At 29.8% G+C, this 20,087-nt stretch overlaps 1 protein-coding gene across 1 annotated transcript in view; it reads right to left on the bottom strand.

Annotated features, from left to right (window-relative positions):
• Positions 1-20,087, bottom strand: part of LOC129962075 (arrestin domain-containing protein 4-like) — a 129,383-nt gene that overhangs the window by 42,867 nt on the left and 66,429 nt on the right. Inside the window, exon 3 of the mRNA XM_056075787.1 lies at positions 4,337-4,575. Within this exon, the coding sequence (XP_055931762.1) occupies positions 4,337-4,575 (239 nt within the window). The remainder of the gene's footprint in view (positions 1-4,336; positions 4,576-20,087) is intronic.

The raw sequence follows: 20,087 nt of genomic DNA, 5'->3' as shown, positions 1-20,087 counted from the left end.
ATTTTCAACCATGCAACGTAAATCAAATACGTCTCTGAAAGAGAAATTGTCGTAATAATAAGAAGTTAAGTCCCCTTTCAGAAGTCTTGAAAACATAAACATGGGAGGAAAAAAACAGTCGGAAAAACTTGAGAAGCCCCATAAAGTCTTCCCCATCCATCAATATGTAGAAAATATGATATTCGTTCTGATTTTTCTAAAACCAAAAGAGATTTATGAATCCTTAAAAGAACAACAAAGCCTGATTACATTGTCTTCATAAATCAAAGATTCCTGATAACTTTGGATATTTATTTCTTTTTCATACTTATTTCTTTTAAAGAAGCTTCGGACACAGTATCGTAATGCGGAATGTTTTGTTTAAAAGGATATTACAATATTAAGAATGTGAAGTGCTAATGGTTGTTGTAAGTAGTAGTTGAGGAACAATTCGGTTTTAACGGTGACCAAAAAGTGACAAGAAAAAATTTCTCCAAGTTATAAAAATATAAAGTGTTATTATTATTATTAAATTGAATTATTATTGATTATGAAAATTTTTGAATGTGTGAATCACATGCTATATAGTTTAATGATTGAAATCGCCAAATTGACGAAATGTTTTCTTGGCGCTTTTTGACCGCCATTACAATCGACACGTACCGTAGTTGAAAGAAATTGTACAAAACATATTCAGATTGTAGCGAATTTAATTTTTCGAGTTCATAAAAAGTTATATTAAGAAAATATATATTTATTATATAAAAAAAAATATGTAAACATTGCGTTTTATTCGCTTTGTGATTGGTAGATAGCGAATCACATGACAGATACCATTTGAAGTTTGTTTTGTAGATTTAGTTGGAAATATTTAATTAAAATTATTACTACGTCATAGTAAGTATTTATATTGCACTTGACAGTGAAATAGCGTCAGAAAGCTTTAAAGTGAATCTTTAATTAACACAAAATTAACAGCAAATGAATATTTTACTTTTAGACATACCGTTTGTGGCAACACTAATGAACAGCTTTCCGGTTTGTTCATCTTTTTCCGAGTAACGAAATTTTTTTTCTCTCGGTTAGCAATCGTCTGACTATCTAATTAATACATTCCTTAATCCTGTATTTTTAAAAAAAATAATAATAGGGTATCCAGCTAAATCAAATGAAGAAAAAATGCGAAGAAAGACCAAGCGAGAATTTGAAAATGAAACCTGAAAAAGTGAGCATCTAAGTTGACGGTAAAATGGGAGAAATTGTTTCAATATTTAGACATTGGAGATATAAGCAAATAATTCATATTTCTCACTGTGGGTTGTTGAGTTTTTAATCGGAAGTACGCCGCTTGGAAAACATATGTCCTCTTCATGGAAAGATTAAGCTTCCAGCATTGAATAAATGGCGAGTGGAATTTAAAAACTTACTAACTGGAACTGCCTAACATCGGACAACATTGGGGTTGACAATCAAAAGCTACCAGGGGGGAGCAGGGCCCCTCCCTTACGTCGTCTTATATTCAATTTTTTAGATATTGATAATTTTTTTAATGAAACTATTTTCAACCATCATACATATCCGGTGGCAGATTTCTTTTGCTGCCTGAATGCTGGACTGAGAGGATTACAGGCAGGTTGCTTAAATAACTTACCAATAAATAAATAAATTTTTAAAAACTACAAATTCTACTAATTATACAAAATTATAAAAGCTACAATTTGTTTTATATTGGATTATTAAAATCATTATTTAGTAAACTAAAGGAATTCAAAATTATCAAATAAATGAAAGGAGAAAACATTTATTTTACTTTGTGAAAATGAGTTTTTTTTTATTTCTATTATTGTAATTTAACAATTCGCGGCGTTAATGTTTGAACTATTTGTCAAAATTCAATCTTTAAAAATGCTGTAATTGCCAAATGTGAGTAACGAATCTTATCAGAACTTAATATTTTATAAAATGTTAGTATATTAATATTTTATAATTAATAAATTTCGTATTTTTACAAATTTATTTATTTAGCAAATAAAAAATAAAGTTTTTAATAGACTTGCATTTTGAATATATGGACATCCATCTCTGATACAATCCTGTGGTGTACGGTTTATTCCAACTTGGTCTACCTATTTGACTACTCAGTGAGTCAAGAATTATATATATTTGCCTGACTTTTTTACTTTTATGCCTATGTGGTATAGAGAACGTCTAGTAATCATCAAAAAATTCAAACTCGAGTCTGAAATACAAATTTTTGGAAAATGTCTGCCTGTCTATCCCTTACAAAAATAAATCAAAACCGCTTTGAAAAACAAGATTGAAATTTAATATGCGGTCTTCACACCAAATTTGTAGATTTCTAAGAAATTTTCAGAAAAATTTCTTCAGAGGAAGTCCATGATCCGACTGTTTGAATATAAGTTAGCACTATAATTACAAAATGAAAAGAGCTAGATAGATAAAATTTAGTACACAGAATAAAAATCTATAATGTAGACGCCCATCAAATTTTGAACCAATTCCAACTACGGGTTTACTATCTGTCGGTCTGTATTTTTAGAAAAAAGTGAACACGATTGTTCAAAAACGCAGTGATTTAAATATATCAAATTTGGTATGGGATTTTGTGACTCTGGGTCAAATTTTGTTTCAATTGTTTGGGGAAAACATGTCTGAAACACAAAATCAATTTTTGGATTCTATTAATGGATTCTAGGGATTCATCCCAAATAACTCGCCAAGAATGACGTGATAAATTCAGTAAAAATGTTAAATTCATTTCAAAAATTAATATTTCTTATCTATTGTGTCATGCAAGGCTTTCTCTGTTATGACAAATTTATTAGAGTGTATGCGAGAAAGTTTTGGGGAGACTACTCCGGGGGATTTTTAATGAAATATGTGGGCAGATTGTTCTCTGCCAAAGGAATTTCGGTAGAGCCTGTCCAACTTTGCGCTTTATTTTGCAGGAAAAACCCGAGAAAATTTCTATTCCAGGAAGAAGCAATCCAATGTTTATTTGTGCTATAGAAATAACCCAATGTGCCTTTTGTAACCTTCTACAAGGGAAACCATACAACAACAATTCTAAAACAAGGAGCAATTTATTGATAAGGAGTACAGCGGACAACAAGTTTTTGAACAATGCGTTTTACTTCTTCGTATACATAGTATAAAGAAAATATAGTAATCGTCAAAAAATTAGACCCCGAAATTTTGACGAATCTCCACGTTTTAGACCCCTATGTGTTCGAAAAATACATTTTTGGAAAATGTCCGTCCTTCTATCTGTGACAAAGATAACTCTAAAACACTTTGAGCTAGACAGTTGAAATTTGGTATACGGTCTTTATACCAAATTTGAAGATGTGAACCAAATTTTGATTAAAATATTTTCAGATGAAGTTCGTCTGTTCGAATATAAGTTAACACTATAACAACAAAACGAAGACAGCTAGATGGGTAAAATTCGGTACATAGATTTAACATTAATTGTGTAAACACCTGTCAAAGTTTGAGACAAAATTAACAAAGGTTGACTGTTTATCTGTCTATACTTTCAGAAAGATGTTAACGCGAATTTTCAAAAACGCATTTACTTAAATATATCTAATTTCATATGGGATTTTATGACTACAAGTGCAATTTTGACTTCAGTCGGTTGTGAAAAACGTTCAAACATAATTCGGTTTAATGGTCTAAAACATAAAATCGATTTTTGGATATTATTAATGCATGGCTGGGACTTCTTCTTCTTGTGTGCAGCCGACCACCCCGCTACCGTTGAACGTAGCAGTATCGACAGGATTTGTTGTGGCCGACTGCTATCTTAAGCATTGTCCATCCTTACATTGACCGATTAGTCAAACTGACATTCTCTCCAAGGTAATTGTCCACAAAGTGGTCAATTACTGTCCTTTCTCCTCATCATTCTATAAAACAAGGAACAGGCCATCACTAAGAGAAAATCTCCGAGAAAGCATGCCTGGAACTAATCGCCGAATAACTCGCCAAGAATGACACGATAGATTCAGTAATAATGTACATTCTACATTCATTCCAAACGATTATATGCCATAACTATTGTACGCCAGTGTCATGTAAGGCGATCTTTGGCAGGAGTATTAGAGAGTATGGCATGAGTATGAGTATTATTAGAATGTATGCGACAATTTTTAGGAGAAACCACTCTCGCTGGTTAAAAGTACAGATCGATATTCCTGAGTTGTGTCGTTCTAACTAAGTACAAAATGATAAGTCAACTGACGTATTTATCATCATGTGCGGCCAGGAAACAAATCTTCACCTTCAGCGCATGCGCCGTTTTAAATAAAAACATAAAAAGTAATTGCCTTACCATCAGCAAAGCTGGCTCTAGATTCAAGTCTATAGGATTCATAACGATGAAGACTTGCTGATTCTTGTGAGTCAGTCCGGATGGTTCCTTTAGTGCTGTTTTACAGTAGTACTGGACCCACCCGTGCTTCCCCAAGAATGTAGAGGGCAGACCTAGAGGAAGACCCAGTTTGAAGGGGAAAGAATGAACTCCGGGTGATAAGATGATCATTCTATCCGATTCGACGGTTCTTTCAGATCCTGGAAACCAGAAGTCAAACATTAGTGTCAGAATGTAGAATATTTAATGATGGATGTTCTAAAAAAATGTTATGGATATTATCAGGAAATGTTATATCCAGTGTACTACTGACATAATTTAAACCCTCTTTGAACCTTTAGATTATTAAATGATAGTACTTCAAAATATCATCCTACAAAGGCTATTCCTAGAAGAAATAACAAAATGTTTTCCTCCCTTTTAATTAATTCAAAAATAAAATATATGTTCCTTTTGGCACAAACAGAGGGGCTACCCAAATTCAGTTTCCTTTATGAGTAAAAACATAAAAAAATTTCAGTTATAGTTACGTAAGTTCTGCGTTTTTAAATACAACTTATAAATGGGAAAGCTCGACTAATGAAATTGGGCGTTTAGAGCTTATTACGTAGCAGATTATTGTTAGATTAATGTCAAATTTTTGTCGAGATCCAACAAAGAGAAAATCTGTCTGACTATTCATGTATTTGAGAATATTATAACTAAGAAATTCACTGAACTAGATGAATGAAATTGGCATACATTTGACCATTAGCACAGAAAAATTATATATATATATATATATATATATAGTGGTGTTCAAAATTGTGGACACTTTTGAAAATCGTTGTTGTCTAACTTTGTATACTTATAGAAAATGTAACATTTCACAAAATGCAATGCAAACTCTTACATATCATTTTAAAGAGAATTTAAGGCTGTTTCAATACAAAAAGCAAAATTCAAATATTTTCAATACAAAAAAAAAGTTATTCGTACTTTAATCTGAATAACAAACACAGTGATGAAGTGGATTGTAATTTCTAACTTTCCTGGCCAATCATTGTTCTTGTTCTGGGAACCAATAAAATGTTAATAACAGCCAAAAGAAGATAACATCATGTTTATAGTTGACAAAGGTCATTATTCTGCTTGTTTCTATAGAAGGAAGACTGTTTTTTATATAATCAAATCACAAGTAAAAAATTTTGTTAAGCTTTTTAATATTTAGTAGGAATTGTTGTAAATATTTCTAATATTTAGTCATGAAGCAAAGCCATCAAATAAAAGAATAGATTGGACACTTAGATAGTGAACTAAGATTATTGTGTTACATGAATATGGTCTTTCCAATACTGAAATTGCAAAACAGGTGGGGGGGTTCAGTAACTATATATGGCGTCCGAAAGTTTTGTTTACTATATCAGGAGACAAATTCAATAAAAAAACTAAGCAGGAAATGTCTGAAAAAGGTACACCACATCTGCTCATGACAGAAGAATAAAAAGACTATGTCTCCATGATTGAAGAATGTCATCAACGGCCACCAGAAGTGAATTGAATGATGCTGGCATTTATGTCAGTTCAAGAACAATCAGGAGAAGACTATTAGATGTTAGATTAAGAGGTTAAGAGGTAGAATTCAACGAAAAAATTTACAGCAATGTATAAAAAAATTACAGTGGGCAAAAGAACACATTAATTGACCAGATGATCAGTAGTTACAAGTTATACTATGTGGTGAAACAAAGATATTGTTATTTGGTAGCGATGGCGAAAATAAGTAAGACATAGAATAGGCGAAGAGCTACATCCTGACTGAAGGCAACTATGAAGAGCTCAGTTAGTGTAATGATTTGGCCATGCATGTCAGCAGACGATATTGGTCCCCTTCATATTATCGATGGGACATTAAATGTAGGAAAATACATTGACACTATCCTAGAGACAAAACTTACACCTTCCATCAGTGATCTCTTTCCCAACAATGCAACATTTATTTTTCAGCAGGATTCAACTCCTTGCCATACAGCAAAAATATAGAAAGTGTCATCTAGTACAGAAAGCATTGAGTTATTATCATGGCCAGGAAACAGCCCTGATCTCAAAATTATTGAGAACTTATGGCACCGTTTGAAAACTCCTATACATATGAAGCGTTCATCAAATAAAAGAGGATAAATTAAGTCTATAATTGTTTCCTGTCATCGTGTAATAACGAAGGAAGATCTTAAAAATATCGTCAGCTCAATGAAACATCAGTGTGAAGCTGTAATAAAAAATAAAGGCTACCTTACTAAGCACTGGTAACTCACTGCAGTCATCAGCATCTGACGTATGTCGATAATTAATGCCACTCAACTTTTTTTGTATTACAAATATTTGAATTTTACTTTTGGTATTCAAATCAGCATTAAGTTCCCTTTAAAATGATATGTAATTTTTACCATTTTGTGAAAGTTTACATTTTCTATAAGCATACAAAGTTTGAAAACATTAAAATTTTCAAAGGTGTCTACAATTTTGGCCACCACTGTATATGTATATATATATATATATATCCCTGATCCAGTTCTACTTTTTTTATTTAGCTAATTCAACAAGCGTTCTGTAGAACTGCTGGACTCAGCATTTTTTCGCGCACAAAGGGATAAAAATTCCTAATGCTTACAGCAGTCTTTCAAGGATACCTAAGATTTATTTCCTTAAATCGACATATGTCAAAGAAATCCCTATCAAAATCTCACAGTAAAATCACCGAAGGGAAAAATATCTTTTGATCTTGTGTCGCGATGGACTCTGACGCATATTTTATGATCCTTTGTTTCTTCTACAAATTATGCCTCCAGAAACTACATCGAAGTTAACAAGTCTGTTCTCTGTCAAGTATCTGCAAAAACATGTTTACACATACACGAACACACGCGCGCGCACACACACACACACACACACACACACACACACACACACACACACACACACACATTTGTATCTATCCATATATTTGTGTTCTATTTGTGCGTTCAAAGTAAATATTGCAAACAGTAATAATCTCTAAATCTCCAAGGATAGCGGTATCGAATTAAAGCTTTATGATATAATATTTTTCCAAGAAATTCTGTTTAAAAATCAAAAATAAAGACATAGATTATTTGTACTTTCACAAAATATTGATTTATAAATTTTATGCTACGAGATTTTGTGCATTTAAATATCAACATACCAATTAATAAAATGCGCCTCTACATCATTTGACTAGTGATATCAATTTACATATAATTTTCCCCTTGCATCTTTTGTTCAGAATTCATTATTAATATCTCGAAAACACAAAAAATTAATATCTAAATTGGCTAATTTTTAACATTCATTATCTATTCTATACGATTTATATAATGATCTTTCGAAACCTAGTGTCTTATCAAAGATGGTAATTGTTGTGTAATACAATATTCATTCAATTATCGAGGCAGTACTGAGAGGCAGTACATTAAAACTGAGAAGTTTTTTTCAAAAAAAGGAAGAACGCGGTTGCTAATGTTCCCAGAATTTATGAAATAGGGAATTTCGTAATGGCAGTATCAGCTTATAACATTTCTAAAGGTAAGGTTACGAGTTGATAATTAAAAAAAAATATTTTGTAGCATCAAATGGCAATTTAATCTGATATTGTTTATGATGAAATTTTCCTGAAACGTTAAATTTTAATGAACAAACGCTGGTTTGGTATTTCACAATGATTCAAAAAGCTGCTTTTATGTTTAAAAAAATATTTTTAAATATCAATATTAACACATTGGGCACGGTACCCTACGCGCTCAATGCGCTTCCAGGGCTGGCACATTTTTGAACGCTCTAGAAGCTTGCTTGGCAAGCAATAGGATGCATATATGTACATTTTTAATTTTCATTTGGTATTATATTTACATAAAATATTCTGCAATATTACTATATATTTTATACATAGTATTTATTATGTAATATTTTTTTAAATTTTAACTATTATTTATTTCATAGACTTGAATAATGCTTTAGAGTGTAATAATTGATAAAGCATATTCTCTTGTGCAATGGTGTTCGACACGATTTGCAGCAGTATCTTGTTTCAAGACATTAAGAGCCGCTCACGAATTTTCTCGTGTTTCGAATCCTTTCTGCTACGGATCTTTCACGAGTTTTCTCGTATTGCGTTTCCCGTCTGTTATTGCTTCATAAATAACAAAGTTATAATGATTTTAGAATGTACAAGTTTGCCTAAAAACGTGCTGCTCCAGGCGTATGTCTTAATGATTTAGTTACGGTCCTTAATATATTAAATATTTGTCTCTGGTTGGTTATGCATCGATTTAGTAGAAGAAACATGAAAATGGCCACTATGTTCGGCCTGCTAAAAACGAGAAATCTCGTGACCCGTACGTAGTGTGTTAAAATATAATTATTGAATTCAATTAGATATTCCTCTGAGAAGCAGTTTCGATTCGATCTGGCTCTCGTTGTGTTTTGAAGGAAATTAGATAAAATCTGGGAAATTTAGCTGAAGAACTTTTTAAGTTTCATTACTGAAGCTGTTCGAAATCATAAATGTGAGTAATTCAATGATTCATGAATATATAAGGACTAGTCAAATAAAAGCAGAACAAGTTCCTCAGAATTAAATAATTTTTTTTCTTCAAAATAAACGCCAAAATCATACAAGCACACGTTCTATTGGTTCACCAAGAGGCGACTACTTTGTTCGTAGAAGTTACTTGGCGGTGATTGAGACCAGTTTCGAACAGTGCCCATGAATTTGTTGCCTGATCATAAAAAGCATTGTTTCAGTTCCATTTCCAGCGGAACAAATACGACAAAACTATATGACGAAAAATCGGAGCGATATGGTGGGTGTTCAATTACTCTCCATCAAAATTTCGTCAGTTTGTTCAACGTGCAAATGGCAGTGCATTATCACGGAGCAAAACCACTAATGTGAAACTAGAAATGTGTGCCAATCTTGCATATGTCATTGAACAGAAAATGTTCTCCGAATCCTTCATCATTTGCAGATTCAATTCTCCAAATTCAATATTTTTTGAGATTAAAAAACGTAAGATGTCACGATATTCTTATTTAATCGCAAAAATGACGTAGACGCTTAAGAAATGCCAACCAACTGTTGCTATGTTTCGAGCGATTATTTAAGTGGAATCCATTCCGCAATTTATTTATTATCATGTGAGAACATGATGTTGTTTTGGTTTGCGATTTTTGAAGTCACAAATTGTACGGACAGAAATTTGGCGATTTATCGCCTTTGAGGCATCAGTTTTTCGCTTTTTGAGTTATTAGAAAATGGCAAAGAAGGTAGTCACATTTAACGACTTATCGCCAACAAAAAGTTACAATTTTGCGTGAATGCACCCCCAATATACGCGATTCTCCTATCTGGCCAAAAAAAAAGTATTTGTAAGAAGTATCGCCCTAAGAAGCACAAAGAAAATGGGAATGATCGCGAAATAGCGAGGTGAAGTATTGAAACTTATATATATATATATATATATATATATATATATATATAGAGAGAGAGAGAGAGAGAGATTTTGTATTTTTAATTTCGTATATTCTCTCCCTGGAGACACTCATGATTTATTTACAGGAAAGCGCAGCGCGGCACAAAAGCAGAAGTAAGAAAAAGGGACGAAACAAATGATCACTAGTCTTATATAACATGGGATTTCCTGCCACGCTCCAATTCAATACAAGTGGTGACCTTTGCCAAGGGCACCGAAAGTATCATTTTCACTTGATACGTAGACTGATTGCGCAGTAATTTTTTTACACAGTTTCAGTTGAATTAATTAAATAGAAAGTGGAATTGTATCAGGAAATAAGAGAATGAAATTATTATGGGCTAAATTAAGATAAAGCTTTGGAAATTAATTTGGATTAAATTATATATATATATATATATATATATATATATATATATATATATATATATATTTAATTGTATGTATGTATGTATAATTTTTTTTTTTTAATTTTCAATTTTTCTAGCTAGCAAAAAAAGTTTTGAAGCTCGAACGATTTTCAGATGGAAAAAATACCCCCCTCCACCCCTCCGAAAAAACTAGCTTTTTCTAAATATCGACGCATGCATAACCTTATAGTCACTGATTGTTTCAAACCAGTTTAACTGGTTTTTCAAGAAAAACTGGCCTCAAGAAAAAGAATATTTAGAACTCGATTAATTTTGAGATGATCAAAAACTACCGATTTTTTAAATGTTGGTGATTGCGAAGTATGAGTCATGGAGAAACACGATGTTTTTCTGTTTGATGTATAACCAAGTGACATAAAAAATAATAACTTTCACACATGAAAACTTGAAATTTGCAATAGCAGATTTCAATTAATTTTTTTTGTTTGTTTTTCTGAATTCCCGCTCTACCTCTGCATATTGTTTTGCCATATTTATACAAAATTCGCCAAATGGAAACTTGCACTTTATTTTTATCTGATACATCCTTAAAATGTTTCTTGAACCTATATATAATAAGAAGATAACAAACAAAAAATTTGCTCTCTTTGTTTCATTTTCAAAGGTTTTCTGCGCATGAGCAACTGCAACTTATTCTTTCTCTTCAATGAATAGTTAATAATGTGAACTTTTACATGCATTGAAAATGGGCAACTAATAATTAATTCATTGTTTTGAGTATAATTTAGAGTCTCACTGAATCTCCGACTTCCAAATTTAGCCAGATAACGTGTGGAGTTAAAGAAAGGCATGGAATAAACAGTAATGAATTTATTTATGTCAAGTTTTTTAATGTAGTTAATGTTAACGTTACATAAAATTCACCCCAATAACAATTGTACTTCGAAATAAAATAATTCTAAAGTAATCGTTTGCAAGAAAAAAATAAAGACTCAAACGATTTTCTAAAGCTTTGCACTTTTCTATTGAATAACATACTTTTTGCTAATAGTTAGGAAGTTTGCCAGGTATAAAAATAAGATGAAAGTAATAGTTATTTAATTATTCATACATCAGTTGTATTCTTCTTTAAAATACTTAATGTTTGCAAGTTTTTTAAAAAATCTTCTTTTATTAAAGTAATCAACTTCGTAAATAATAAAAAAATTGTGTTAATATTAATTTGTTATGGGAATGAATTGCATAAAATACATTAATGAAATTAAATACCATCTTTTCATGGTTTCTTGGTTCCAATTTTATTTTGCATTAATAAACTGAGCTTCATGGGTTTTAATTTATTAGCTGTCTGAAATTCAAAAGAAATAAAAAGTTTTCATAAAATGGCATTTTTTTGGTATAACATTGATATTTCTTAGCTTAATATTTAGGAAAAAGAATTAAAAATTTTATGCAAATGCAAATAAATATTCTTTATGATGTCGCTATAAATATGTTGTTTACAAATCTGTATTTTTTTTATAAATCATACCTTATCCTGTTTATAATCTTTTATTCTATAAATATATCAATAAATATGTTTTAATAAAAAAGCAGATTTTAAATAAAAATACTACACTTAGACTAATAAATTATCTCAATAATTCTTTAACCAATATTTATCTAATATTGCCACAGTAAAAAGATTTCTGAATAAAAAAATAACATTAGAAACATTAAAAACACTTCATCAATTCAGAAATTTAAAAAAAAAAGTTGTTGTATATGTCTATATACAACTGTTATATAAAAGCGTTACCTTTGATATTAAAGGCTATTAAGTTTGCTGATATTATTAATAAAATCATCATGGATATTTTCTGTTGAATGGATGTTGCGTTAAAGTATTAACAAAATTTACATCATAACATTTATTTCAATTCCATTTTTAATAATAAAATTTATTCCTTTATTTACATGTTTTACGTCAAAATAGAAATATGGTTGTATTAAACATTAAAATTAATAGAATACTTTATATTTTTATATTCGAGCCTTTGTTCCAAGAGTTCATTAGCTTATGTATGTAAAAAATGAAAAGTTAATAAAGCATAAAATTAAATTATTTTAACAGTTTTTATAAATAAAAGTCTGCAATAATAGGTTGTAGAAAAATATTTTAATATCTGATTCGTAACAGGAAGTAGTAATTCATAGACATAATCAGCTATGAAAAGTAGCTAGATTCATTCTTTAAACCATAATAATTTTTAAGCCTAATGTTTTCCTTTTTTTAATTTTTTTCATGCTTTTGTAATTTACTGTAAATGATTAATGTAACAAATATATAAATTATCTCTGTATGATAATAACACAGAAACTAGGAGTTACCATAATAAGCAACATTAAGTAAGAAACACAAATATATTTTGTACACTGAAAGACTTATGATTGCAATTTTCTATTTCCTCAAAACTTAAAATGGTCCCGGTCAGCGGATCGTTCTAATAAATGTGTATATCATTTAAAAAATTAATAATTGCATAATTTTCACAATTCATTTCCTCAAGTTCATTCTAGGATTGCAATTGCATATTTTTTATTAATTAATTGAAGGTTTATACCATGTATAAAAATATATTCTTTCTTTGTGTGTAATATTAACACATTAGCCCACGACCCCCATTTAGGTAATTTAGAACGGCGCCACTTGGTGCCAGAAATATATTTGATACTTCTGAGTTTTATTTTATACTAGCCGCCTTTGGCGACCAGCCGGTTCGCCAATCTTAATGTTCGTTAAAATTTTAATAATTAAATATTTTATGCAATTTCTACTTTAATAGCTTCTTCATCAAAATATTTTAAAACTTCAAATTCATTTATTCATTCATAATATTATAAAGGCCTTCAGTCATAACGTAATATGTATCTCTCTCATTTTCTGTTAGCAGCCGTAGAATTTATGCTTTAAATTAAAGTGGAAAGAATTTATCTTCAATTAATATAATAATATTTTTTACTGAAACAAAGCATTTTTTTATAATCTGATTACTGAAAATAGAGTCACTCAGCGTTTAAACTTTATGGGCACTAAAGAATATTTTTTTAAATTTATGTAATATCTCAAGAGTTGGTCAACAAAATTTTCTTAGATTCATTATGAGCAGATCGATTAATTAATAATGTTTAAATTTAAATGCATCAAACACTAAGAAAATAAAACGAATCGTTTAAAATAAACGGTTGAAAACAGGTTTTAAAAAAACTACTTAAAAAACGATGTACTTAAAACTATAAGCATATACAAAAAATATATAACTAACATAAATACAATTTACTTACAAAAGCATGCATCTAACCCAAAAATAATTTAAATCATCCATTGATAACGTTGTCATGGCAACAATCAGAACAGAATGCGCATGCGTGAATTTTCTTCGCCGGTTACGTAACGCAAATACGTGATTTTTTCTACGCCAGTTGGGGTAACGCTATGCGGTTTAGAAATTTTTAATTTCCTTTATTCTGTTTTATTTTAATTCAAAAGTACTTCAGAATGAATCTGAAAGATTGATTCATTAACAATGTTTAATTTTAAATGCATCAAACATTAAGAAAATAAACAGAACCGATTGAAATAATCCGCCGAAAAATTTTAACCCTAGCCTCATTACTGTTGGGAGAAAAAAATAACTGAAGCCTTTCTCGTTTGGCGCTGGGGATAATGGAAGATTTTTTTGGCGGAAAAGTTGGCGGTGGGAAAAATGGAAGATTTTTTTGGCGGGAAAGTTAGTTTTTAATTAATAATTAAAATTCTAATTAAAAATTCGAAAAAAGAAACCCCAGGTGCACATTCCCAACCTCCAAGGTATACATGTACCAAATTTGGTAGCTGTATGTCAAACGGTCTGGCCTGTAGAGCGCCAACACACACACACACACACACATTGAGCTTTATTATAAGTATAGATATAGATGTATCAATCATAACTGTGTGTATTCTGTGATTCGTTTCTTTATAACAAGCGGGCAAATTTGAAATTTTTAATAAACAGAAGGAACAGAAATGTCTTATTTGAAATTTGAAATTTTGGTTTGGGTTTATATTATAATGAAATACCGTACATATTATATGTAATTTAGAAATTTAAGTAACGTTTTATTATTTACTCAATCTTTTATTTTTTTATTGAAACGAATTTATTGATCATTTTATAACGAATCTGTTTTTCTAAGAGATCAAGTATTTTCCAAAAAAAAAAAAAAAAAAAAAAACATGATTTGAATATATTTATACCGTTTCAAAAATTTTTTGAACATATATATACATAATTTGTCCTTCCAAAAATTAAAAAAATGGCAGTTAATGGATTAAGATATTTAATTTTGCGGTTAGACTTGAGATTAATGTATTGCCACCAAACTTAAATTGTTTTGAGGCGATTTATCGCCAAATATAATCTAGACATTTTTTTTATTACAGTTCCAAAAATCATTTGTTGCCATTTCTGGTAATTATCCAAGATGGCGGACTTCTGGAGAGTTTTTGGATGAGTGGCATGGTTTGACGAAAATCCGCACATTAATCTTAAACTTATTAATTTTGTTTTTAAAACATTCAAAAACACATACACACATACACAAAAATAGAAGTATGTATTCTTTGTAAGATGTAAAGTGAAATGTGAATATTTTTTAAAATGTCCTCTTATTATCATTATTGATACTATTGAATTTGTGCCTCATGTTTTGACAGATCTTTTTCAAATGATGTATTCTTTGGATTTGTGGAAAGATTAAACATATTTTAATTTGCGAGTGTCACTTGAACGAAAAATATTACCTTTTTCTATTTTATTTAGATTTTAATTTCTTTTATTTTTATACTGTTTGCAAATGATATCAGCAAAAGTCACTGGAAAACCAGATGGAGTGCAAGCTTTATCGATGTATTACTTATGATCGAACGAAAATAACGAAATAAATTTATTTATTGTGGTTTTGATCTTGCTAAATTTTATTATGTCAAGGCTAATGCCATGAGGTTTCTTCTAGTATAAATAGTCTTATATGAATAAATATTATATTAGTTTAAAGAATTTAAATAATTTTTAAAAATATTTCGCGCTTATTTTGGCAATAATTGTGTTATTATTCTACTAATCGTTTGGTCATAAGATTTTCCCCTCACATAATTGTTATTAAATTAAATTATAATCCTATTTATTTTTGAAAATATTCTTATAAAATCACAGTAAACGTAATTAACTTAACTTGAATGATTTAAGTATATTAATTAACTTAATTAATTTAATAAAATTAAAACTTAATTAATTAAACTTAAAACAGCGTAAGCTTATTTCACATAGTTCTAATTTCTCACATGAATGAATGCGCATGGATTCATTCATTATTTTACATATAATTAATAATCAATTATTTGTCGGTATGCGGTTATATTCTGTCCTTCATGAAAGATCTTTATGCAAGATTATAATTCTTAAAGGAATTTTCATCTTTTAAGGAACTTTAAACTTCCTTAAAACTTATTCGGAATTAGTTTAATTATAAAATCATAGATTAAAAGATAATATTGTTTAATTAAGATCTTGATTTAAGTGCTTTTTACCAGAGCTATATGATAGTTGGGATAAATGTTCGGTATTATGCAAAGTAATTTGGCAACAACTCGCAATGCAAGGATTGTTCACCAGACGATCGCATGAAAGAGAAATATTTTTATTTATAATTGATTTAATTTGATATTTTAATGTGCAATAAAATAAGAAAGGAACAGTAATTTAATTATAAAACGTTTGAAGCATAATAATGATTTTAGAAAATAACATTTCAATAACTTTAACATAAAAATTATTAGTTTTAATCTTTATTAACTGAATTCATTCTATTCTACTCAAATTTAATTTTCAAACCGAAAATATACGTTTGAGAAAAAGAATTGTTCACAGTCTTTGATCTATCAAATTCTAACTTTGAAAAATTTGTTTTAATTTGATAGTCGCTAATCAATCATGGATCTTTATGTTAATTTTTAAAAATTGTAAGATGGATGTACAAAAAATAATAATTAATTTTTTACTCAAATTATGCGCTCACTAAAATTCTTGCTGGTATCATGAAAAACTGAAATCTGTTTCTATCAAATTAAAAAAAATCAAAAAAATACAAGATAAAAAAATTAATAAAAATTAAACTAAATCATATAAACAGAAGAGTGTTGACACCCAACCCTAAAATAACTATACAATTAGAATAGAAAAAAAAAAATAGAAAAGAAAATAATAGAAATAAGATTAAGATTATTTTTCAGTTAAAAATATTCCAAAAATAATTTAAAATCGTCTGGCAATGCTTTTAGCGAAAGTTTTTTAAATTAATATCAATTTCAATAAAATTATCTAAAGACATTAAATTCTCTAAAAATTAATTGATAATATCAAAACACATTTTAATTTGAATTCTTATTTCTACTTATCTTAGAATCCATGGACTTCAAAATAAGATGAAAAATATTAAAATAATTAGCACAGAAAAAAAAGAAAGATAGCAGTTATTCATATGACAGTTAATTTCACTTCTATGGAATCAAGCGCAATAAAAAGAAGCATAAATCAGTTTACCGGATATAAGATAAGGAAGACAACGAATTTTTGAATACGTTTTGAGGTAAAAGTACTTTCAGTTTGCTTTGTCTGAAACATTTGGCCGACGTCAATTTATTCTGATAATCTTACAAGAAATAGAAGCAGATGTATGAATAGGAGGGTATTTTAAACCAGGATGAAGAATACAAAAGAACAACGCCATCCTTGATTTAGAAAATTCTATTTCATAGAAAAATGTGTATTTTATTCTTTTCGCGGAAGATAGGTTTTTTCAGGATTCTAGAGAATATATATATTTTATATATTCATTAAGCCGCCTTCCATTAAAAGAGATTATCAAGAATTCAATTTAAATCCTTTGTTCTTTATTTCTATTTTGAAATAAGAGTAACCATTAACTGCAAGAAATAGAATAAATACTTTTCTATTTTTGATATATAATGGAATAATGGGAAAACAGTCAAAATAATTGTTCAACACTTTTTTTTTTTTTTCGTATATGATACACATAAAGAAAAAAGATTATAACATTAAAAATTTAGAAACTCGGGATTTCCCCGAATTTTCGAGTTTTAAATTCTTCTGAGTAATGCCAGGTTTACACTCGGCCAGTTATAAGACGGCAAGTAGATAACGCATGCGCAGAAAGAAACTGATTTATGTTGGCCACAATTTCATAAGACAGATTCAAGTATTCTATGTTTGGGTATAAATTGCCGTTTTGGCGTCCCAGAATTTTTCTTTTTCACTGCGTATTGTATTAAAAGAATGAATATTTACATAAAAAAACATGGTAAAATAAATTTAAAAAAAGGGTCAATATACCTAAATTTGGAAAACTTCAGAAAAGAAAGGACCAATAAAATTTCAAGAGAAGCACAACCTCGCATCAGAAAGAACAAAGAGCAAAAATAATCTACGAACTAATCTACGATAAGTGATCAATTTTTTTCACGCCAAAAAAAAAAACCCCGCCAAATTTTACAAATGCATGCGCAGTAAGAAAAAATACAATACAGCTGCTCGTAGTTGTCCCATCGGGACAATTACTTGCCATCAACCGAGCAGCATTTTTCAGCTTTTCTACGCATGCGCTGTCTACTTGCCGTCTTATAACTGGCCGAGAGTAAACCTGGCATAAGAAAAAGTATCATTTTTGGAATTACGAATGCATTTGACTGTGAGAACAGTAATTCAAAAATGAATAAATGCACTAATGAAATTTCATATGAGATCTTTACCAAAGAATTGAAAATCTGCATCAAATGTAGAACAACTTACATCAATCGAAGTAAAGGCTGCAAATCTGTTTATCCATGTTAATAGGAAAACTATTAACAGCTAACTGGATTACATCTGTGAGCAGTTTCTCAAAACATTCTAGCATAATATCTAATAAAATTGTTATAACAGAGAACGCCTCGCATGGTATTGGGGGACGGAATATTAATCTTTGGCGTGAAATCAGCATTTTTATTGAATTTGTCGTGTCATCCTTGGCGAGTTTTTTTTTTTTTTGCGATTAATTTCTGACATGCAAAATAGCATTGAAAAATCGAATTTATGTTTTAGTCGCATTTCTTTCAACCGATTAAAACAAAAATTTGATACATAATTACAGTTGTAGTCTCAAAATCCCATAACAAATTTGACATATTTAATTCATTGCCTTTATTGAATTATCGCGTTTAAATGTTTTTGGAACTACAGACGGACAAATGGTAAACGCTCGCTGGATTTGGTTCAAAATTTGATGGGTGTCGTCTGCATTATAGATTTTAAATCTGTTTATTTATTTTTTCTACCTTGCTCTCTATGTTTTGGTAGTTATCTTGTTAAATTACATTCGAAGAACAGGACAGATAGACTTCCTCTGAACGGATTTTGCTCAAAATTTGATAGAAATCTACAAATGTGGTGTGAAGATCGGATACCAAATTTCATCATTCCAACTCAAAACGTTTTTGAGATATCATTGTCACAGACAAACGGACATTTTCCAAAAATGAGTTCTTCGAACTCAGGCAGATCTAAAACTGGGTGATTCGTCAAAATCTCGAGTTAGAAGTTTTTGATGATTACTATACTTTCTCTATACTATGTTCGCGAGAAAGTAAAAAGACTATTAGAGCAGCAAATATGTCACTAGTTTTTTAAGAATATTTGCATGCCACTTTCGTAAAAGAAAATTATAAACTCAGTCACTGAAGTAAGATTGTGTTCTCTAGATGGAATTCGACATTCTAATTCATTAATAGCTATCGAGATATCACATTGGCCTAGTGAGTCCTAAATCTTTAATAATACAATGCTTTTTAATGCAAGTTTAATAATAATTATTTCATAACCACTTCTAGATTACCTGTAGACAACTATACTGTCTATTTATGTAAAGGGTGTCTCAAAATTAAAGCAAGATTTGAATTTGCCACCATTCGTGCAGTAAAATGTTGGCAAACTTATTAAAAAACCATTTGACAGCTGATAGTTTAGGGTTAATAAAAATGGAGCTTTACATGATAGAGCAACGTGTTTTCATTGTTGAACAATATTTCAAAAATAATGAAAGTCTGGTGGTTACAGTTCGAAAATTAGAGAAATGGCTCCTTGGTTAGCCTGATTTAACACCATTGGATTTCTTTTTATGTGATTATATGAAGGTCTATGCCAACAAGCCCGCAAGCACACATGCATTGAAGGAGGAAATTCAACGATGCATCAATGAATTTAAGCCACATTTATACAAAATGGTCATAGAAAAAGAGTGCGTATATGCCAGAAAAGTCGTGGAGGCCATTTGTCCTATTCCATACATAAATCTATCCTGTTACTTTACAATTCAGTAAAAATATAACAATTTAAAGAAAAAAACTGTCCTTTTTGTGTAATTTAAATTTTGCGTTAACACGTTGTTCTATCGTGTAACGCTAAATTTTTACTAATCTATCAGTTGTCAAATGGTTTTTTAATAGGGTTATTAACACGTAACTGCACGAATGGTGACGAATTTAAAACTTGCGCTGATTATGGTAACCTTTTATTTGTGCTGTAAAAAAATATATACTTATAAAATTTTTCAAATTAACATTGTGTAATTGAATCAATTATTTAATGGGCATTGCATTTGGTTTTTAATTTAATCCTTTTGTTGAAAAAAAATGAAAAACAAATATTGCGAGGATTCTACCGGCCTGTAGCTCCAACA

The sequence above is a fragment of the Argiope bruennichi genome, chromosome 2 (genome assembly GCF_947563725.1).
Source record: "Argiope bruennichi chromosome 2, qqArgBrue1.1, whole genome shotgun sequence".
Lineage (NCBI taxonomy): Eukaryota > Metazoa > Arthropoda > Arachnida > Araneae > Araneidae > Argiope > Argiope bruennichi.
The sequence above is the reverse complement of the archived record's forward strand: the minus strand, read 5'-3'. Positions and strand labels throughout refer to the sequence as shown.